At 30.3% G+C, this 22,910-nt stretch overlaps 2 protein-coding genes and 1 long non-coding RNA gene across 4 annotated transcripts; 2 read left to right on the top strand and 1 right to left on the bottom strand.

Annotated features, from left to right (window-relative positions):
* The first annotated feature begins 2,860 nt into the window (after positions 1-2,860).
* Positions 2,861-5,092, top strand: LOC107935840 (glycerophosphodiester phosphodiesterase GDPD2). Its single transcript, XM_041116891.1, has 6 exons — positions 2,861-3,297; positions 3,404-3,588; positions 3,839-3,898; positions 3,991-4,368; positions 4,453-4,649; positions 4,736-5,092. The coding sequence occupies exons 1-6, from the start codon at positions 3,213-3,215 to the stop codon at positions 4,956-4,958; spliced, it is 1,128 nt and encodes a 375-aa protein (XP_040972825.1). The 5' UTR covers positions 2,861-3,212; the 3' UTR covers positions 4,959-5,092.
* Positions 5,093-11,352: 6,260 nt separating this feature from the next.
* LOC107935822 (NAC domain-containing protein 83) lies at positions 11,353-12,764 on the top strand. The gene is made up of 3 exons (XM_016868441.2): positions 11,353-11,836; positions 11,930-12,189; positions 12,269-12,764. The coding sequence occupies exons 1-3, from the start codon at positions 11,656-11,658 to the stop codon at positions 12,563-12,565; spliced, it is 738 nt and encodes a 245-aa protein (XP_016723930.2). The 5' UTR covers positions 11,353-11,655; the 3' UTR covers positions 12,566-12,764.
* Positions 12,765-13,104: 340 nt separating this feature from the next.
* Positions 13,105-21,148, bottom strand: LOC107935823 (uncharacterized). Of its 2 annotated transcripts, XR_005929983.1 has the most exons (4): positions 20,910-21,147; positions 20,676-20,780; positions 17,875-18,077; positions 13,105-13,365 (listed from the first exon to the last, which is right to left on the bottom strand). It is a non-coding gene; the product is annotated as an uncharacterized lncRNA (long non-coding RNA). The 2 variants fall into 2 exon arrangements; XR_005929982.1 differs by lacking the exon at positions 13,105-13,365 and having other exon boundaries at positions 16,529-18,077; positions 20,910-21,148.
* Between the last annotated feature and the right edge of the window lie 1,762 nt (positions 21,149-22,910).

The following is a 22,910-nucleotide window of genomic DNA, read 5'->3' as shown; positions in this document are numbered from 1 at the left end:
AAAAAGAAAAACCAAATTTAAGATTTAATAGAAAAATGTAATATGTATAAAAATGAAATAATAATAAAAAACATAACATATGGTAGAGCTTAACATCATGTAATGTCAAAAGACATGAAAATAAAAAGTTAAAAACTATGACATGGTTTTAATAATATTTAAATGAGTGATAATTACAGTATCAGTCCATAATAATCAAGATCCTAAAAATTCAAATGCAAAATCTTTAATTGTAGAAATAATATAAACAGTTACCATAATTAAGACTTTTATTTAATTTTTTGGATGTGAAAAATGGTCTTATAATCTGAAAATAAAAAAAATATATATTTTTATTATTTAAATATAACTAATCACTATACTTTAAAAAAAATGATGGCTATTTGATATCCTTATTCGGTTTAAATCAATTAACAAAACTAACTTTAGTCAAAAGTTTTATTATTTTTGTTCTAAATACAAATAAGACATACTTTATTCCAAATAATGTCTATTTTAGCCCTAATGACTCCCTATAGATGGGCCACAATATCAGTTTGATTGCCCCAATTAGCAGTGAAATTGGTAGTTGTATCACTGCTACATTACGCTATCAACCTAAGTTTTAATATGTAATGCGAATAAGGATCTTGATTATGAGAACAACAAATTGAAATTGGTATTTCAATTAACTCATTTCCACGTTAACCCTATTCTTTTTTAATATGAGAACAATAAATCATATTTTTTCTTTTGATTTTTAGTTAAATTTGAATGTTTTCAAGAGAAAAAAAAGTCATTTTCTTATTAGAAAGAGATAGAAATGACGTGGAATTACATTTTCATATATGCTTAAGTTTGGTTAATTCAAATTTATTAAATTATTATTATTATTATTTTGAATTAGATTATTTTAGGTTTCAAATCATTTTGAAGTATTTGTGGGCGATGAATCAAATTATAAAGTTGAAATAGTTGGTGTGGGTCTCCTTTTTGGAGGATCTTAATTAGCTAGCTAGCTACACCATCCCATAGGCAGTGGTTGGACAGATGGTATGCATCCCAGGACAACACATTGGTTGCTGAATCAGATTGTGTTCTCCTCTTATCAACTGTTGAATGACAACCACACATAAAACCTATTTCAGTCTTTCTACCACATAAAAAGAATTTAATGCTATATACTGCCCTTTTGCCCACTGCTTCAACTAGGTAAGTTTTGACATCCACAACCAGTTTTAGATTAATTGAAATTGGAGAAATGAAGTTGATATGAAGCATGCAAAAGCTCTGGATTGGATTCCAACAATAAAGAAAGTAGCAACTGAATTAGAAGAGGGATCCAACACTACATGATAGTTGAAACCTACCAAACCATATTCATATCTGAATGTGAAACAAAACTAAAGACAAATGGGTAGGTTTCGCTTCGCTGGCTTGCTAGTATTGCAATGCAATAAATTTGAAAATTATCACTTTGGGCCCTTTGTATTTTATAAAATTATAAATTAGTAAATGATCAAAATTACACTTTGCACCCAAAATGATAAATTTTTAATCTAATCCTTTAAAAATTATAAACATATAAATTAATACAATGATAAAATTATATTTTAACTCTCAATAAAATTCATAACTCAATTCTACTCCCCGAAAAGAAAAATTATTTTTGACTTTACCCTAACTGGTTGACACGTGAACCAATTAGGATTAATTGAACTAGGCAAAAATTTTGACCAATTTTCTCTTTTATTTTTATAAATTTTAAATAATTTATTAATAAACCGGATAAATAAATCGACCAATTAAACTAAAAATCAACAATCTAATTAATTCGAGCACTAATCCAATTTTTAAAACTTCATTAAATATTATATCACTAAACCGTAGCGTATAACAAAATATTTAAAAATTCTCTCTTTAATTCAAGTTGAATTCAACTTCTTTTATAAATCTAATCTCTTCGAAATGATATTATTTAGAATGAAGTTTTAAACAAAAGTCCATATAAAAAATGGTAACATGATTGACCAAATCTATAATTTATCATTTCACTCCATAAACATTGCTCAACAATCTTAATCCTAACGTAATAAAATATTATTGAATATTAATTATTCAAAACAAAAGCAGGTGACGTAATCTTAGCTACTTCATTCCAAGAAATTACTTAAACCAAATAATTCCACGTCCCTGACACGTCTTCAGATCCAACATTTACGATATTATGTAATATATCTACCTACTGACAGGCAATACAAATCAAAACTGCAAAACACATGCTTGCCTAATGCACAAACCATATAATTAATTAATATGGAAAAAAAATAATAAAATTAAATTATATATATTTATGAATTTTATTATTTTAATAGTTTATATATTTATAATTTTTAAAAAATTAAATTAAATTTTTATTATTTTTAAAAATCAAAAACAATTTGATCGTTACTAATTCAAAATTTAATAATTTTATAAATTATTAAGTGCTCAACCTTACCATATATACTTAAGTAAAATAGTAAATTAAATTAACCCTTAATATTTTTGTTTGTATTTTAATGAAACCTAAACCTTTTAACCTTATAACTAAATAAGTCCCTAACCATTAATTTATAGTTACTTAGGGTCAAATGAAACTAATTAGCAGGCCTTTTCAGTCTACCCTGGAAACACGTCATGCCAAATTGGCAAAACTCCCCATCATCCACCCATGCATTCCCTTTATCCTATCCATATATCCAACTATATATAGTTTTTATGATATTATATTCCTAGTTAAGCTTAGCTATCGTGTACCTTTTATCAACATTATTTATCCAATTATGGCCTTCCACGTCTCTCGTAGCTGTTATATAACTTAAACGTTGAGGAGTTAACTCTTTTAAGGTATGATCTAAAATTAACCAATGATTGTCCTAATTAGAGAGCGTTGAGGAGTAGAAGTCCAAAAATTTCCACCGACAATTGTCATGCACCCGGGAGTAGCAGATAAATAACTGTGTTACAACGCAATGAGCTGTGATATAACGGAGAATACGTCGAAGGCACACAAAGTTGGAGGGAATATGTTATATATAAGACTGAATATTCCCTATACACATATCTTGTCCCCTCCTTAAATACCACACTTGTTCTTTGGCAACAATTCAAACAATCCCTCCCTCCCTCCCACCCTCCTTGTTCCTTTAATTTCTTGTAGTAGCCTTTTAGTTTTTATTATAACAACAACAATGGCTCTTAAAACAATCCTTCATTTGTCCGACCTGCCAAACCTCGACCATGTCCCAGAAATCTACTCCACCTGTTTTTCCAAAGGTAATTTTTGTTTCTTGTTCTTTCCCAGAAATCTTGGATTGTTCATTGTTCTCTATGTTGATTGAATGATATGATTGAGACCTTTTCTTTTGCTTGTGTGTTATAGGGTTGGATTTGAACAGAGCATCATCGTTTAGCATACCAAAGTTTATGGTGATAGGGCATAGAGGACATGGCATGAACATTTTACAGAGCTCTGATTCTAGAATGAAAGCCATTAAAGAGAACTCAATTCTCTCCTTCAACTCTGCTGCTAAATTTCCCCTTGACTTCATTGAATTTGATGTTCAGGTAACCATTCATTCATTCCTCTTCTTTCTGGGTTTCTTCTTCTTTGGATCTTACACATGAATGAACCCACGTTGTTGTGTCGGTAGGCACCGTACAAGGCCCGCTTCTTTTTTCTTATAAATTTTTGCTTTTTCAAGTAAAAGATTACTGATGGTGCGTGTGTGTGTGTGTGCGTTTCCTTCAAATGAAATAAAAAAGATTTTATCACAGGAAAAAAATAAATAAAGCAAGCCATTGTGGTTTTTTGTAGGTAACAAAGGATGACTGCCCTGTCATTTTTCATGACGACTTTATCCTGACTGAAGAGAATGTATGTTCACTTTTCTCATCTTTGGTTTCTATACTTTATGCACCATATGTTTCTTCAAAGGTTCAATTTTTATTTACTGTGTGGTATTGCAGGGTACTATATTCGAGAAAAAAGTCACAGAATTGTGTTTAGCTGAATTTCTTTGTTATGGACCCCAGAAAGAGACAGGGAAAGAAGGGAAATGTTTATATAGGAAAACAAAGGATGGGAAATTCGTTAAATGGAAGGTTGAAACTGATGATTCACTTTGTACATTACAAGATGCTTTCCAGAAAGTGGAACCTTCTTTAGGTTTCAATATTGAGTTGAAATTTGATGACTTTGCTGTTTATCAGCAAGACCATCTCCTCCATATTCTCCAAGTTATCTTACAGGTGGTGTTTGAGTTTGCCAGAGATAGGCCTATAATCTTCTCCACCTTTCAGCCTGATGCAGCTCAACTTGTTAGGAAGTTGCAGAACAATTATCCTGTAAGGACCGTAGCCGCTTGATTGAGTTGGTTTTTTAGGATGTTGTTTTACTAATGTTTTTTATGTTGGAAAAAAAATCAACAGGTTTACTTCTTGACAGAAGGTGGGGCATCAATTTACTATGATGTTAGAAGGAACTCATTGGGGGAAGCGATGAAGGTGTGCTTGGAAGGTGGTTTACAAGGGATTGTTTCAGAGATAAAAGGGGTATTTAAAGATCCAGGAGCAGTGCCTAAGATCAAAGACTCCAACCTCTCTCTCCTCACATATGGCAAACTCAAGTAAGTTACTAAATTTCCAATACAATGCTGATGCATGGAAGGTTCTTAATTATATCTAACAATGAAAATTGTTATTGTTACTGCAGCAATGTGCCTGAGGCAGTGCACATGCAATACTTAATGGGAATTGATGGGGTGATAGTTGATTTTGTTGAAGAGATCTCACAGACAGTGGATGACATGATAAAGCCTGCCAAAGAGATGACTACAGAAGGGAAAGGGGAGAGTGAGGCAAATTCAAAGCTTCAATTCTCACAGAAAGAGCTCTCCTTTCTATTAAAGCTAATCCCGGAGTTGATACAATTCTAAGTCTTGCCCTTAACAACATAATTTTGCCCATTCTTTTTCCCTCTTCAAGGGCTGTAAACCAGTCATACAAATGTTTGTAGATAAAATTGGTGTTTTCTGAAAATCATTCCTAATATCATTTTCACTTTCTAGTCTTTTTAGCTGCAAGCATGTTTTACTCCCTTTGATTCTCGAATTTTTTTTTATTCATATTAATCCTTGATTTTGATAACTTTTTGTCAATTTTAAGTCATGTGATAATATGTCACAATAAAAACCAAATTCAAGTAAAATTATGAAGTTTAAGAACCCTTAGATTAATAAAGTTTCTATCCTCCCTACTTTCTTCTAATGGTATGAAGGAAAGAAAAGAGTGAAGAGAAAGATTACATAACCCCTTTCTTAAGCTTAATTAGAATTCTCTTTTAATTAAAATTATAATTTCATCAACCAACTTTTAAAAGTTATAAAATAATTACTAACTATATTAAGTTATTAAAACGTTGATCACTCGTTCCTTAACTTTCATTATTAGGTTATTTTAAACTGTGATTTGATTTGGTTCTTTTAATATTTTATATATATTGAAATATAAAATCACCTTTATAGTATTATTTTACATTTAAAAAAATAATTTTTAAATCTTTTTTTAATTAAAGCTTTTGATAAGAAAAAACTAAAATCAGCTAAAAAAAAATTCAATGAACAAGTGTGGAAAATGGTAAAATTCTTTTTCAATTCTTTTTATTTTATTTTACTCTATTCTTTTTAACATTATCCTTTAAATATTTTATCTTTAATTTTTTAAAATTATATTTATAAAACAATTTAATTATTCTGTACTTAATTTTAAGAAAACAGATGTATAACTTGAATTTAGTACTTAATTTTTTAATACTTAATTTTTCAATTTATCAAAACATCCCTTAAGTTGATATTTGGTTCGTTCATGCTCAGTTGAAATTTTTATAATAAAATAGATAAATTAATCGTAAAGGATATTTTTTTAAAGTTGAAGAGGGAAAAATTTTGATAACACAAAATAGTGAAAGTTGAAAGTAAGTTAATTTTTACCCATCAAATATTAGTCTAAATATTTGTTAAGTTGTAGTTTGACTAAGCCACTAGTAATAGGAAACAAAGATGGACACCAGAGGTTTGTTCATGTAGTTTAGAAACCATTTATATCTATGGGACCTTTCTCAGAGAATTAATTTGCTCTGCTCAGCAAGTTTAAGCTATAATATAAATTCAACCCATTCACTAAATTATAACTTTACTCCTATACTCACTCAACAAATAGTAACTTCATTCTTATGCTCAATTTAAATAGCTTTTTTTTCTAAAAATATTTCACCGAGAGCTTAAATCTAAATTGATTAACTAAATTCAGATTACTTAAAATATTTGCACTCAATAAAACAGTTTTTATAAGACAAGAGTGTACTCCCATTTGTCTCTTTAACCTAAGTAGTTAGTGCATACAGCATATATATATATATATAAGAGCTAATATGAACAAGTTACAATCAATTACAATTACTTAAATTTCACTAAAATAACCACAAAAACAAATCTTCAATAGTTTACATAATAGCGGAAATCTTCTTGGTATCTTCTTTTTTAAGGAAACTTAGATTATATTAAAAGTCTTCAATCCAATTTTTATTTGTCTTGATTTTAGCTCAGTTGATTTCAATAACGAGTTCAATTCACCAACATAAACTCCAAATAAATTTCATAAACAATAAGTCAATTTAAATATGATAAGTTTTAACTTTGTTAGCTTTTTTTCAAGTTGTACATGACATTAAAACAAGCACTAACAAAGGTGACGAAAACAAACTATCTATAATAGTGTTGAGGGAGCTAATTTTTTTGGAAGGAGTTTTTGAAGTATTGTCTCTCGTATTCTGCTGTGAGCCAATGTACCATGACGGTTGCTTGATGAATATAATTCATAGATTTGGGAGCACCTCTATCAGTGCACCTACAAAAACCACGGATGTATGTCAATATATGACATGCGAATAATTATTAAACTATTTGACCATGGGGAGATTTAAACTATCAACTTGAAACTTATAACATATTTACTTGCAATAATAATACCCTTAAGGTATGAAGCTCAAAAATCATTAAATTATTTTTATGTTATTTTTTATTCTTTAGCATAGAAAAATCTTTGTATATAAACCTTGTTGATTAATATATTTCTCTTTAACATTTCAACTTTTATAACATTAATTTAATTAATAGATATATATAAAAGAAAAAGGGGAAAAAGGCTATTCATATAATTTAAAAGACAGACAAGTTTTATAGTTAGAATGATGAATGAGAGAGAGAAAGTTTCCTAAAACAGTAGCATTCAAATGATTGGAGAATGTATAGGAATAGGAGTAGACAAATAACAGCCCAATTTGCCCAAATATGGCGGACGACTTGTGCTTGTGTTATCATTTCATGGACATGAGCACAAACTATGCATATATGGATTTGGGCTTAATCCCATCTTAACCAAAGGAGTGATTGGTCACCTGCCCTTTTCAACTCTCAAAATTTGCCTTTGCCTTGCCTTCTTTTCCATCCAGTTTCGGGACAACTGTATAATAATGCTAAATGTATGTTCAGAGTTGGGTGCAAAAGGATGCCATAAACATCTACTTTCAACACTTTCTTCATACAACTTGAAGGTTCCATATAGATGCACAAAATATCATTAAAACAAAAGTCCACAGTATTTTGCTACTGTTAAAAATTGCTCCCGATTCGAGCCATTATATCATATCTACACATTGATTTCCTTCATGATATATGTGCTTGATAGAAACTTGATCAAACTTGAGCATGAGAAACCATTCAATTCCTCGTGCAAACAAATACACAAGTAATTTTTATAAGGCATAATATTTTTTAACGTTGTTTAAGTGAGTTATCATGTAGATTACATTTTAGTATTTAATTAATTTTTAAAAATTTTAAAAATTCAAAAAATTTATTTTTAAAAATTAAAAATCATTAAAATTATTTAAAAAGTATAAAACTTTAAAATTTTAATTAAGTGTTAATTTTTCATTCACGTGGTAATCCACGTGTATATCATATCAATAAAGTTAACAAACATTAACTTTTTCATCTATTTTGAGAGTGCTTTGATAAAAAAATACAAATTTCAGAATTAAAAAGATAAAAAATTAAATGAATGACTAAAATAATTTTTTTGTAAAATTAGAGGGCAAAAAAATTATTATGCCTTCCTAAAAGTAAGCTGAGATATTGGGTCCCTTAATTTGCAAGCAAAAGGTGAGTTCTAGAGCTTTTTAAGGAAAAAGGGAACTCCAAGATAGAGGTTCCTTTTGGATCTCAAGTTTGTTGACACAGACAGACCGTTAGAGAACCAGTAGATACATTTTTCTGGAGAAAGGGAAAAGTTGATTAATTTGTAAATTAGTACGAATCTATTAAATAAAAATTAAAAATTAGTACAGAGGTACAAGAGTTTGTTTAAGTCTTTGAAGAGTTTTTTTTTTTTATGAATTTGAGATCGATAAATTAGTTGAATTTTCGATTGTAATTATTTAGCATTGTTGGTTAGTATTATTTATACACAAAAAAAAAAGTTGGATTGTCATCGTTGTTTCTAATCTCATCGGAACTATGTTTAAGTTGTAGTTGTTTAAAATTTTTAATAAAAGGAAAATACAATAAATAATAAACTACAATCGAGGTAGATTGAAGGGGAAGGCTTTGATTCTATTGATGGAAAAACAAAGGTTTTGTTTGGAGATGATTATTTTGTACGGTGGTTTGATTAAGTCTGTAATTAAAGATGCAAACAGGTCATTATGTTGACTCTACAGATTCTGCTTAATAAATAATCCAGTATAGGTTAGAGACAAGAAACTGAGGTTAGCTACAAGCATAACTTGCTTCTACTATATACCTAATTTCAATTATTGGTATATGTTAATATATAGAAATGAAAGAATGTGGGCAAAGACATGGTTCAGAAATATAAGGTGAAACAGCTGTGTAGGACCAAACTAAGAAACCAAAATGTTTCAACTTTCAATTTTTAATTACAGAATTAATTTAAATGTATTAATGATAATGCAAACAAAATACAGACATACTTAATAATGCCACCCATTATCTCTTCTGCCTATTTTCTCTACTTTTTTTTTCAATATTTTACAAAATCACAATAATTTCACAATAGGCTTTATACTCTTAAAAGATATTATACGAATCAGCTTAGATTCAAATCCTTGAAATGACATTATTAGGAAAAATAACAATATACATAAAAACAAACATGTAATTATAAAAAAGAAAATTTAGGAAAAAGACAGGTTTGTATTAAATAAAGAAAAAAACCATGGGATTTCTTAGAATGGGTAAGTATCCATCATCATTGTTGACTTAGGGTTTTGAAGAAATTGGGATAGACTTTTCTTCTAAATATTGTATTGAGGAGGCCATTGTTGCTTCTTCATGAGGATGACTATTTTTGAAACGGGTGGTCATTTTTTATTGGAACTCTTCTTTAAGATGCACATTTCCAAGAAACAAGTATGGGTGAATAACTGAGTGATTATATTTCATTATTCAGGGTCAAAATATTATTAAAGTTTTTGTCTTACCATTCATATTTATCACATGTTTTGAATACTTGAGTTATACAAAGAAAATAACACTCTAAACACTATATGTAAAAAAACCATTTTCTTAGATTTGATATTCTATAGTGCAAATGTTTTTTTTTTTTTATAATTTAAATGATAGTTAATTATATTAAGTTTCAACTTTCAAGTTGGTTTCCAATCATTTATTACCTACTTTGCATAAAGAAAAAGTAGTTTAGCCCTAAAGAAGCATATGGCCGGATCTGGCCGAGCTTAAGTATGATATCAGCATATAAATTAGTTCAAGTTCAGTCCAGTTCAAAATATGAGCTTAAAATTTTGTCTAAATTCATTCATATTTACAAAAAAACTAATCTAAACTCATTTTAATCTCACTCATATTTTTATTTTTTATTTTAAAAAGTATTTATATTATATTATTTTAATATTTACATTAGAATAATATTATATATTTAGTATAGATTTATTTTTTAATATACTATAAATTACATAACACATAAAAATAACATAATATAAAAAATTATAAATTTAAAAATAGGATGGCCAGGCTAGGCTTAAGCATTGAATGTTTAAGCCTAAGCCCAACCCATATTTTAAACAGAACTAATTCTTGTATCTAATCTCATTTTTTAAGTCTAATTATTTTATCTAAATCTTCTCAAATATTAAATCGAACTCCAGACAAATAGCGAGGTTATTTCCCCTAAAAGTTGGAGCAGTAAACAAAGGTAAATTAGTAGTAAGGTAGTAATCTTGATGTAATATTTCACTTTTTCCTTTCTCTCATAATAACACCAAATATTTGAACTTTTTATAAGTAAAAGATTTTATTGAGAATAAATCTAGATATAATTTATAAATTGTAAAAAAAAAAAAATCAAGTTTCACCCATTTTGTCTAAGTCTTGTTGACAAGACCATATACTTGTCTTAAAACTTTTCACCCTTTACTCTCATGATAGTGAGAAATAGTGGGAATAGAAGCTGTAAAAAGATGGAAAAGTCAAAAGATAAATGATAATTAATATTCCATAACCAACAAAATTATGAACCAAATCTAGTACTTGGGGGAATAAAAACTAAAACTTTTAAGCTTTGCAAATGTTGATGTGGGCAAAAACTTTGATTTTAAGCCAAAAACATAGAATTACAGAACACAGTAAGAGGTAACAACCATGTCCATGTGCATGATTAAGTTGGAGGGTAACCAAAACAAAAAATCTAACAACAAAATCTTTATCTCATTATCCACTTGAAGGATTAGAATTTAGGAAACATAAAAGGATCCCACTTTTTCACTTTGGGTGAACTGTAAGGTTTTCCCTTTCATCATACACTTATAAAAATCTGTTTTCCAATTAACCTTATTTTCATTGACACTTCTAATTGATGATATCCACACTTATCTTTCCTTTTTTAAATTAGATCAAGGTTGAGGGAATTAAGGAAGAAATTTTCAAAAGTTAATTGGGTGAACTAATAATCATAATGTTGTAAAGTTGATAGTATTTGAAATGGACGACGGAGATGCAATGAATGGATGTAGTAAGTATTACAGAAAAGATATGTGCCCTTGGATGTGTTTGGAGGGGAAGGGCTCCACATAAAAAGAAAACTAGCACCAAAGTGGGCTCATTGCAGAAAATGCAGAGAGGGAGAGAGGGTGCTTTGACCAAAAACGGTAGAAGTTTTCTTACACGTTTCTGTAAGAAAAGACCCGTCAACATAAAGCAATGTTTTTTTTTTTTTAATTACAGTCAAGGAAAGAGTTCCAAGCTCCGAGTCAGAATAAGAGCAGTTGTTTTCCTCTCTCTATATATAAAAGGAACCTATCTGTCTTTCTTCTCCCTACAAGTCTTCCTTTTGTTCTTTTGCCTTTTCTTTGCTTTGGGTTTATTTGGACATTTCAATCCCACATGGGTTACTTTGCTTGATTTCAATAAGCTAAGCTAGCTTCGAGTTTGGGGACTTTGAGAGATTTCATATAAGTTAAAACATATATACAAACTTGAGCTAGCTGGTTGAGGAGGGTCTTTTTTTTTCTTTGTCGAGAGTTTTTAAGTTTTAAGCATGGAAGGTCAAAGGTTTGTTGTAAATGGAGGGATCAAAATGCCCATTGGTTACAGGTTCCGTCCTACAGATGAAGAGCTTGTGGTTCATTACTTGAAGAGAAAGGCTTTGAACCTTCCTTTACCTGCTTCTGTCATTCCTGAGTTTGATGTTTTTCAGACTGATCCTTGGAGTCTACCAGGTTAGGCAATGAAGTTCAATGCAAAGCCTTGTTAAAGTTTAATGAAACCTATGTCTATATCATGATGTTAATATTTGTGGGTTTCACTTTCAGGTGATGTGAAAGAAAAAAGGTATTTCTTTAGCAACAGATATGGTAATGAGAGTAACAACAAGAAACGTAAGAGAGTAGTAGCTGGTTCTGGTTACTGGAAGCCAATTGGTAAAGAGAAAACAATTTTAGCTTCTGGTACTAATCAAGTGGTTGGGATGAGACAAGCTTTGATTTTCTGTGAAAGGAAGCCTTGGACTGATACTAAACCCCGATGGCTCTTGCATCAGTTTCGTCTTGTTGGCTCTGCAGATGAAACACTGGTATGAACATAATATAACTTTGTAGCATAGCTCATTGGCAGCACTCGTCATATTAATTACGGATTCTCCATCTATGCAGATGACCAAGAGGGAATGGCATGGGGATTGGGTAGTTTTCAAAGTGATTCAGAGGAAGAGAAACGCAAAAAAACATGGAGTCATATGTAGCAATAGTCAGACTACTAGAGCAGCAGCCTACATGCCTAGTTGTATTGATTTTACAGGGGAAGACAGCTCTGTGTTTGGTCCTCCTCAACCTACTTCACCAAGTTCAAGTGAATTCACTGAGGTTTCTCCCAATGGATTGTTAGATCAGGAGGAAAGCAGTGCTGCTGTCATTACTACTTTTTTACATTATTGTATGAGAAAACAGTAAAAAAAAAAAAGGTTTCACACTTTTTCACTAGACTTTGTATGAGATGTTTTCTTTAACTGTGTTGTGCAAGAAATGAGCAAAAAGGGAACAGAGAGGGCAAAAAAAATTAACAGTTGGATTTGAAGGACTATAAGAAATTGTGTTGTTGAAGCAAATCCCAAACCCTTTTACCATATATGAAAGTTGAATTATTGTGAGAGGGGAAAGTGGTGGCACAAATTATTGCTGAGTATCTAAGCTTTTGTTTTATAAAAAAGGCAAATGATTTTTAAGGGATGACCAAAAGTAGATAAACAAACTTGAAAGAAAAATAGAGGCATCAAAGGAAACAAGTAAAAAAGAAAAAGCGGGTTATGGCATTACTATTATCTAAATTGTAAATCATAAGATGGTGGCACATGGGGACTCATTTTCCTTGTATATTATACATATGAAGGCTTCCATTTATGGAATCTATGAGAGGTGATTGAGATTATTATTTAAAGGGGTTTCAGTTCCAAACCACATTCAAAAGTAAAGAGATTCTTTCTCAATGTCTCTCCATTCAAAATGATTATTGTATGTATATAATTAATGTGGTGTTGTGATAAAAAGAATGGTTTTGGTTGTGTTGGGAAAGGGAACAAAAGACAGACAATAAGTATATACTCCTAATATATATATTATATATTCCCAGGCCAACTTCTTCTCATATGTATGGCATGATGATCAGAATAGGATTCTTGTTGTCACCCAAAGAAGAAGAAAAAGGAAGCTGGATTTTTGCCTAATCTCAACTCTTCCGCTTCTGGTTTAGCCACCTGCATAGCATAGCACTTAGCAGTGAAGATTACGGGTTTTGTTAACGTTTTATTTTTATAATCGCAACTATCCATAAAAAGTAAAAAGTCATGTAAGTGAGTGCAGCAATCACAAAACAGGTTAAGAATCATCCTGCAATTTCTTGATTCCTAAAAGAGCATCATTTATATTTTTCTTTGGTTTGGGAGTAGGACCCAAATTCACATGTGTTATGTACTAACAACATGTGAATGTACAAAAGACAACCTCCCACCAACAAATGCAAGTAGCTAGATTCAACTCAATTTCAACTTGTAGATGTATGTCGGTTGTATATTATTTAGTGAAATGGGGGAGAGGTTGGGGTGTTACGGAACTGCCGACCAATGTTTCTTGTGGGAGTGGGTTTTATGAATCATGGTGTGGGTGTTATCCCGTAAAAGACGCCATTACAGTTGGTTTGCGGCGTAGATTGCTGACTTTACGGCTTCCGTTTCTTCACTCTAGGCCTGGATTGGTAGGCCCTAAACCAATCATATTAACCCATCTATTAAAACCCACCAATTTTGTTCCAATCTTTAAACAAGGAAAGTTCAACTTTAATTACCACAATTTCATTATGCATTTATGCCATATATTTATATACATTAGAAACATGCAGATATAGAAGAGGGGTGTAGCTATAGGTGCTAGCTATAAAAAAAATTTCATTTATACTTTTTAAAAATTTAAAAATTTTAAAATAGTAAAAATAAAATTATACTTTGATCCCCTTAAAAATGATATAATTTGATTTAATCTTTTAAAAATTAGAAATATATGAACTATTAAAATGATAAAAATATATTTTTACTATTATAAAAATTATAATTTAATTTTTACCCCTCTAAAAAATTTCTAACTTCTCCCTATTGTGACTAAATGGCCTTATAAAAGAAATTGCCTATTGTCCATGCAGTACAGTGGTTGATACTTGGGTTAATCAACCGTTGTTTTAAAACTTGATGTTTAGTGAAAGAATAAAATATACGAGAAATCTTGCTCTTTTTATAAGAAAAAATAACAAATATAAAAAAATCTTTAAAAAAATATCATATCTAATAATTTTTCAATATTCAAGAATAAGAATTAATTACACAAACAATTTATAAAAAGAAAAACATGTTTTATTAAGATTTATCACCGTTGTTGGGATCGACTCTTATAAACAACAAGATAGTTAAAGTGGAGAAGCACGAACATAAATATTTTACGTGAAAAACCCTCAAAAAAGGGAAAAATCACGAGCAATGGAGGCTTTGACTTTTCACTAAATGAGTAAATAGATAAGAGTATAATATGGAAAAACTAAACTTAAATGTACTAGGCGTACATCACCCAAACCTTGAAAACAAAAATCAAACTCAGGAACAAAATTCTCTCTAAAGTTACCACGAAATTCTCATTAAAACTCTCACCAAAATTTATATGCAACTACATCTTGTCATGTCACACCCGATTCCTATTAAAGTCCGGAATTAAGAAGGATCAAGAGTTAATTGAAAGAATTTGTAGATTTGGTAGGCTCTATTGAAGAATATGGAAAATTTAGTGGTTGAATGGTAAATAGTTGGATTTCAATTCTAGTTAGCTAAGTTGGAATCGGCTAGTTCCTTAGTTATTGGGGGCTTTGATAACCATGTGTAAGAGGATATATATGTACGAGAAGGATCATTCTACAGGCAGAATTCTTCTCCATTCTGTTTTATTTTCTTCTCTTATGCATTGTCCTCTTTGGTTGCTCCGAAAAAGAGAAAGTTGAGGAAAACTCTGTATGGGATAATGACCATGAGGTTTAAGTCTGGAATGTAGTGAATACGGTGAACTGGTAAGCTTTTTAATCTTACTGTATTAGTGAATTTGAGAAAAAGAGAAGTTAAACGTGTATGAAATCTTTGGAAACTTCTGCATGAGACTGGATTCAGTTTTTGTACTCTACTTTTGAGTGTTGAATAGATGTTGTGCTGCTTGAATGTTTTTGCTTGTATGTCTGCTCTAAGTTCAGTTTGAATTCTATGGTTGTATATGATTTTGGTGAACGAGAAAGTTATGTTTGCATAAAGCTGCGTAAATATATGAATGCTTGCAAGTTTGTTCTTTAAATGTATAACATAGTTGTCTATCTATAAACTATTATGTGGCATACTCCCTGCTATGATAGTGAATGTGATGATATGTGTGTTATGTTTGTCTTTAAAGTGTAGGGTACAGAGGGAAGTAATTGGTCAGGTAGTTGAAGATAGGAAAACCTTGGCGTAATGGAGGAATGGGTGAATTGAAAGAAGACTTAAGGAGGATTGGTTGGAGATGGTTATCTACAGGCTCTTCGAAGTGACACCTCAAAAGTGGTTTACTGACTCTTCGAAGTTGAAAGTCTGTTGGAGTTTCAACACACTTGGCCAGTTTCCAACAAAGTCCATGGCGAGCCATGGTACAATCTAGTGGAGGAAAAATACGCCTCATGGTAGAATGGAATTTGTCAAGGTAGTAAACAGGGAAGCCCGTTGGGTCATATAAGTGGAAATCACTGTATGATTCACGTGGCGAAAAGTCTTACATAACGGTTTTAGTGTGTATGGGAACACAGATAAGCGTGATGATAAGATGTCTCACCAAGATACGAGGTAAGAGGAAAAGGTGGAAACCCCTTGTATGCATGTAAATGTAGATGAATACGGTTTTCTCTCAAAGTATATGCAAATATGTATTCGCCATTAAGAGTCTGCCAGAGGAGATGCACACACCAACATGAGTTATAAGAAAGCAGGATGGCTTTCAAATCTTATTTCCAAAGTGTTTATTGGCAAATAGGTCGTTAGAAAGGTGGAAACTTCACCAAGAACTATCTTAGGTGGAATGTCTGTTAGGGAATATCAAGGGAAGAGGATGTCTACTGGGACTATCTAACGTTAAGAAGTCCACTAAAGACTAACTTATAAAAGGGAAGTTTGCCTAATCTGATCTAGCGAAGTGGTAGTCCATTGGGAACTAACAATGGTTGGGAAGTCCAGCATGACTAGCTAGTTAAGGAAATATTTATTCAGGCTATCTTGATGAGGAAAGGACTAGTAGGACCATCTTACAAGTGTACATACACGAGATAGAAGTCACTATTATTTTCCAGAGAAGGTTGCTCATCCAGCCCAGCGGATCCATTGTTTATGCGGAAGTGCGATGCGGCTGAAAAACGTAAGCCCCTATTTTTTAGTAATATTAGTAAGGTATAGGTTGGGGAAAACTCCAAAACGAAAGTTCCAAAAAAAGCTTACCTTATATTAAATATAAGTTTTAGAAAGGGGCACCCCTACTATACCCCTAAACTATAAGCTAGCGCGCAACGGCTTTTCAGCCGTTGTTGCTTGCTGCTTGCAGGCTCGACAATCTTTCTTTCGCCTCTCCCCCCTGTCTCCATTCTGATTGATTCGCTTCTTCATCTTATATTCGAAGGCCTCATACGAGAAGGTAAGAGAACGGGTTTTCATTTGAAAGAGTATATTCACAAGTTATAAGAAAGTAAATGTTGGGATAATACAGTAAGTCGATAATGAGTTCAAAACGGAATGAAGGGAACAAGGTAGGAATCTGCTATGGTGGTGAGGTATTTGTAAGTCCGCCAAAGGGTGTCGACAATTCGTATATCTGCTGGTGTGGTTGTTTCTCGATGCACCAATTCAGCTAGGTAACATAAAAATCTGAGATGAAGTCTGACAACGCCACGTCCCCAAAAAAGGGCTTTAGAAAGAGTATTAACATATGGACGTCGTTTGTGCTAGTGAACTATAAAGGTTTACAAGAAATTCAGGGAGTTTACTTACGCGCATCAAATCTTTATACTCGTGATAACATTGAGTTATTCATAAATAATTAATGTAAGACATCTTACTAAGTTCATTTGAACTTATGAGTGGTTTCCTTTGATGCAAGATCAAAGGCTGACAAGGTTATTATGGGACGGGACCAAGCCAAACACTGCCAAGTTCACAAGAAGGGCGTAATAGTTGCTTCATGTCTATAGAGGGGTACTCTTAGAGACTACGCATCGGGGGTTGATTAAGCATATTTTATAATAAAGTCTTATGTTTCAAGTCCATGTAAATAATTGTTCATGCGTAGTAAGGCAAAATGATTGTAAGAGTATTAGTGATTATAGAAAGTTTATTTGAAGTTAGATTTCGAAACATGTTGATATATAAGAAATTAGAATAATGTTATCTGGTAAATACGAATTAAATTTGGCATTGATTAAGTTTGTAAATAAATTTAATTAAAAATGTTGTTAAGTAACTCAAGTTAATTGTGACATTTGGTACCCGAACTCAGCGATCGGGTCGGGTATAAGGTGTTACATGTTGCCATCAAGAAAAGCCTTTATTGATTGGCATGTCTGAATTAGGGTTGCAATGGCCCTATAAATAGGCTAAGATTAGAGGTCTAATCATACTAAAATAACCTTGAAGTAATTAGAGTCCAACTGGGGGAAAAAGTCTTACTTGGAGTCTAAAACACGGCTACATTAGGGGAGATATCGTCGTGATGTCACGACTCTCTTCGTCACGTCGCCCCTGGTCTTGCCTCAAGAGATTGTCACCTAGTCCCGACGACCCTTGTTGTGACGTCGTCCCTTGCTCGTTACGTTATCGCAATGTCACATATCTCCTCGTTGTGATGTCGCATGTTTGTCTCCGATAAGTGCCTGCAAAACATCTAATAAATATGAGGCACACCCAACAACCGTCAACATAATGTTTAAAAGAAAAAAGCCTTAGAACTTAATTAAATAAAAATTTTATTTAAAAAAAAAACACCTTTGCCAAATTCAAAACTACCAAAACAATGGTGGGGACACTTTCGAGATTGATCAATATCACAAAGGTATGAAATAAAATATGAAAAAATATAGCATGAAAAGGAAAATCCTGAAATGAAAGATTAAAAATGTTTTTTTTTATAGAAAAAAAAAAGAGAGAACTGCTGAAATGAAAGTATTTAGGTTTAAATGGTATAATAAAAATGGTTTAATAAGAAGTAAGGGCCTCCTATTTTTTACGTTTTCTAAATGGGCTCCCACAATTTTAAATAACCAATTCAGTCCTTTATATTTTTGTACAATTATTATTTACATATTTTAAAAATGATATAATTACAATTGCGACTTCCCATCTTTTTAACAAATTATTTATGTACTTCTGCTTTTTAAAATTGCTATTCGAGTCCTCTAACTTTTTACATTGTTATAACTAACTAAATACATTAAAGTTAATTAACAATTACTCAATTAATATAATTTTAAATTATTTAAATTAATATTTATTTTGAAATAATAAATATTTTAATAAAAATAAATTATTTTCTATCTTAAACAATATTAGCATTAACTTAGACAAGAAATTAAATAAAATAAAAATTAACATATTGCAAAGACTCCGTTTGTTTGTCAGTAAAATATTTTCCGGAAAATGATTTACTTTTTTGAAAATGGTTTACTTTTCTGGTGTTTGGATGAATCTGTATAAAATATTTTCTGTTATTTGGCAAATTTCCTAAAAATATTTTCTGAAAAAACTGTTTTTACATATATTAATTAATAAATTTATATTTTGAATTGTTTTTACATATATTACAATGATCTATTTATAAATAAATAAATCAAATTAAATATATAATAATACTCAATTATTAAGCTAGAATATTAATCGTCATAAAATGAAATCAAACAAAGTTTGGAGAGTAACACAATGATTGGAGAGTAAAATGTTAAATTGTTTAAAACATATCAAAAAACAAAACTGGTTCAACCATTACCACCCTACAATGAAAAATGAGTCAAAAATGGAACAATATATTACACAAATTACATACATATATATATAGTTCAAATTAACTACGACAAGAGAAGCTATTGTATCAATGGACTTCATTTTTTTTTCTTATTGTCATTTTCTTGTATCAATATAAACCCCTCGAAGAAGAACTAGAAATGGAGGCCTCATGAATTGCAGTCAAAATTTGGTATATATAAATGGGGAACACGATGCAGGCAACAGAAAAGGGAGCTAATCAAGTGCTACTTTATTTTTATGAGCAGATATTGGCTTTGGCAATAATAGGCTGCTGAAAGAGTAAAATGATTGACGATATTTCAAAAGAGTTTTATAGCAAGAAAATAACAAGTTATTGTGTTTTAGCTGCTATTAGTTCCTAATTCCCTTGTTAGCAAAAATTTCACAAGTCTTATACACGATTCACTACTTATGTAACTATATGCCACTTTTATCTAGTTGCCAATGACCGACTAAAAGCAAGACGTTCACAATATAGAATGCAGAAATGGGCTAGGGCAACACACACACACAAAGAAAGTTTATTCCAGTTCACTGCTACAGCTATTTTTAAGTATAAGAGCAATCATTTTCTACTTCCATAAAAGTGGATATTCCAAAAGCTGCAAAGAAAACCCGTAAATAAGGTTTAATAAAAAAAGAAAACCAAAGATTCAAGGGTGATGATGATGATATAAAGATTATCGTTGAATATGTCTTCAAGAGACCATTGAAACACAATATCAATGAAACCCTTATCTTTTCTAAGATATTAAGCAACACCAACACTTTTATTTCATCATGCTTTGAACAACAATAAACAACCATAAGGCAGTATATTAAATCAGTAGATCCCTCGATAGCTAGAAATTTCATCAAAATTCCATCACAAATACCAGCATAAAGATCCAACAAAACAACCAAGGAAGAAAATGTAAAGAACTCGCTACCATTTATTTAATTAAGTAAATAACATATGCAATTGTTGTATTTTTAGCAAGTTTAAAACATCTTTAAATAGGGAAATTAAATGCTGAAAGTCCAGCATTTGGACAGAGACCAAAGTTTGGCATTTAACCTCCCATAATTCCCCATTATTTCAACCAGTAGCAGTCCATCTCCTCGACAAATTTAAGTATATTCAGTTCAGCAATTTCATACTTAAAATTGAGCATTCTTAACAACTGTTATCAATAATTAACTTAACATTTTTTTTATTCTAAACAGCACATACATTTTAATAAAGCATAAAAAAAGCTTAATAATGCAAAACCCAGAAACAAACAGAGTATTAGAGTTCATTTGACAAACTAGCTAAAAAAAAGGGTCAAATTTTAGCACACAAATAATTTTTCTATGAACTAGATTAGATCTGTGATGCAAAATTAAGCAAAAATTCCAAAAAAAATCATATTAATGAAAACTTAAACAGATCAAAAGTAGAGAAGAAAAAGAAATGAATAAAAGAGTACTTTGAAAGAAGGTAGCTTTAAGCATTATTGACAGCCAATCTTACAGAACAAATGAAGAAGGGAGAATAAAATAGTACTTAAACAGGTCCTCCTGGATGAGCCAACCTGCAATCATAATTACAACTTAAAAAAGTAGAAAAAAGAAGGAAGAAGAAGATTCTTAAATAGAAAAACTTTTACAAAATGGATGAAGAAGGAAATTGGATGAAGAACGAAAGAAGGAGAAAGTCTTACCGTTTTTTAGAAAATCTTACAGAAAGGATGAAGAACGGATGGTGAGAGTGGAGGAAGATTTTTCAGAAAATGTCTTACCGATTAAAAATCTGTAATACATTTTCCCTAAAAAAACTCACATAATTTACCTTGTTTTGGAAAATCTTTTACCCATGTAATTTATTTTCAAGCAACCAAACACCATAAAATCAGGAAAATATTTTCTGGAAAATCAAATCCTTGCAAACAAACGCACCTTTAGTTCATTATATGGAAGTAAATATAAACATATTATTTTTAATTTAAAAATCATAAAATGTAATATACAAAATTACTAAAACAAAAATTTAAAGAATATTCAATAATAATAAATATCATTATATGGTAATACTATTTAAAAAAATTATATATATATATTCTATTATTGTAATAATTCATATTACATGTTACATAAATATTTATATCAAATTTCATAATTAAATGTCTAAATCAAATCCCTCTTTAAAATCAATATTTATTTAACATTAATCCATACATTTATTGGAAATTAAAAAGTGCTACAAATCAACCACTCACATACGGATGGCGGAATGGGTTTTGAAAGTTTTTTATTTTTGGGGTATCTTCAGGTCAGGCCCCTCAAATTTTGTCAGGCATATATTTAACTCTACTTTGTTTTAAAATTTTCAATTAAATGCAAGGATAAATTTACTATTGTAAAGCTAATAGTAAATTTATCCAATTTCAAAGATTATAATAAGTATAAAAATTTACTTATAATATTTTTTTAAATATACAAACCTTTATTTTTCATTGAAATGTTTTTAAGCTTATAATTCATATAAAAATTATTTATAATATTTTTTTAAATAATTAAAAATTAAACAATATTTATACAATTTTAAAATTTTTATAGTGACAGTATAAGTATTTTTACAGTACTAAATATAATATTTAAATACCTTACAATATACAATATTTTATTTTTTTTCTTGTGAAAATGTACCAGTCTTTTAAATAATTTTTTCAAATAAATTTAATATTTTATAATTAATATATATAATTGGCAAAAAAAAACTAATACAAGCATATAACGAGTTTTGAAACTCAAGAGAGTGTGGACCATAAATAGGGTTCCATCCATGGCTAACATCTCTCTCTTTATACTTTAATTTTGAATAATTCAATTTTTATATTTTTATAATATCATTGGTTAGTTTAAGTAGTTAAGGTCATTAATTAATCGAGTTAAAATGTTGATATGAATTTTACTTAAAATCTCTCTTCCAACACTAAAAAAGAAATTACAAAATGATAAGTTGATAAGGGTGTATCTATTCTGGTTAAAATATGACATAAGTTTCCGTGTTCTTTGTAAATTTAAAATTTGATTTCTATACTTTTATTTTTAAGAATTTAATCCCTTTACTTTTCAGATTTTAAAATTCAGATACAATTGTTAAAACTATTTTGTTAAATTCAAGTTCATTTAAAAAAATATTAACAAAATATCACACCAAAAAAATTAACAAAATAATTTTAACAGTAATAAGAATTGGACATCAATTTTGAAATCTAAAAAGTAGAGGGACTAGATTGCTAGAAATAAAAGTACAAGGACTAAAATTTAAATTTATAAAGGGTACAGGGATTATGACATATTTTAACCATTTATGATTCCGTGCAACAGTATATATTCTATTATTCTGACATTCCAACCAACCAACCAACCAAGCAGTTTTGGGTAATATCAAATAGGTGTCAGACCAAATCTTTGTGGGCCATACGTTTTAATTTAATTGTGTTCATCGCCCAAACTAAAATTTTGGGCTTCAATTTTATGTAAACTTCCTATGCTTTCATTAAATGGTTAACTTTGTCTATTTATTATACCTACGTCCATGTTAGAAAAAATACTAATTCTGTACATTAACATAACATCTTCAAGCTTGTCTTTCTCTATCAAAATACTCACTTAAGCATCTCCTGAAGTATAAGTTCCAACGCCTCTTAACTCTCACC

Source organism: Gossypium hirsutum, chromosome A07 (genome assembly GCF_007990345.1).
Source record: "Gossypium hirsutum isolate 1008001.06 chromosome A07, Gossypium_hirsutum_v2.1, whole genome shotgun sequence".
Taxonomy (NCBI): domain Eukaryota; kingdom Viridiplantae; phylum Streptophyta; class Magnoliopsida; order Malvales; family Malvaceae; genus Gossypium; species Gossypium hirsutum.
The sequence above is the reverse complement of the archived record's forward strand: the minus strand, read 5'-3'. Positions and strand labels throughout refer to the sequence as shown.

What these genes read in the sequence shown, in the direction of transcription:
- LOC107935840 (XM_041116891.1), top strand. Translation starts at nt 3,213, where the DNA reads ATGGCTCTTAAAACAATCCTTCATTTGTCCGACCTGCCAAACCTCGAC. An exon ending in CTCCACCTGTTTTTCCAAAG is followed by an intron (nt 3,298 to 3,403) that starts GTAATTTTTGTT and finishes TGTGTGTTATAG; the next exon opens with GGTTGGATTTGAACAGAGCA. An exon ending in CTCACATATGGCAAACTCAA is followed by an intron (nt 4,650 to 4,735) that starts GTAAGTTACTAA and finishes TTGTTACTGCAG; the next exon opens with CAATGTGCCTGAGGCAGTGC.
- LOC107935822 (XM_016868441.2), top strand. Translation starts at nt 11,656, where the DNA reads ATGGAAGGTCAAAGGTTTGTTGTAAATGGAGGGATCAAAATGCCCATT. An exon ending in TGATCCTTGGAGTCTACCAG is followed by an intron (nt 11,837 to 11,929) that starts GTTAGGCAATGA and finishes TTTCACTTTCAG; the next exon opens with GTGATGTGAAAGAAAAAAGG. An exon ending in GCTCTGCAGATGAAACACTG is followed by an intron (nt 12,190 to 12,268) that starts GTATGAACATAA and finishes CCATCTATGCAG; the next exon opens with ATGACCAAGAGGGAATGGCA.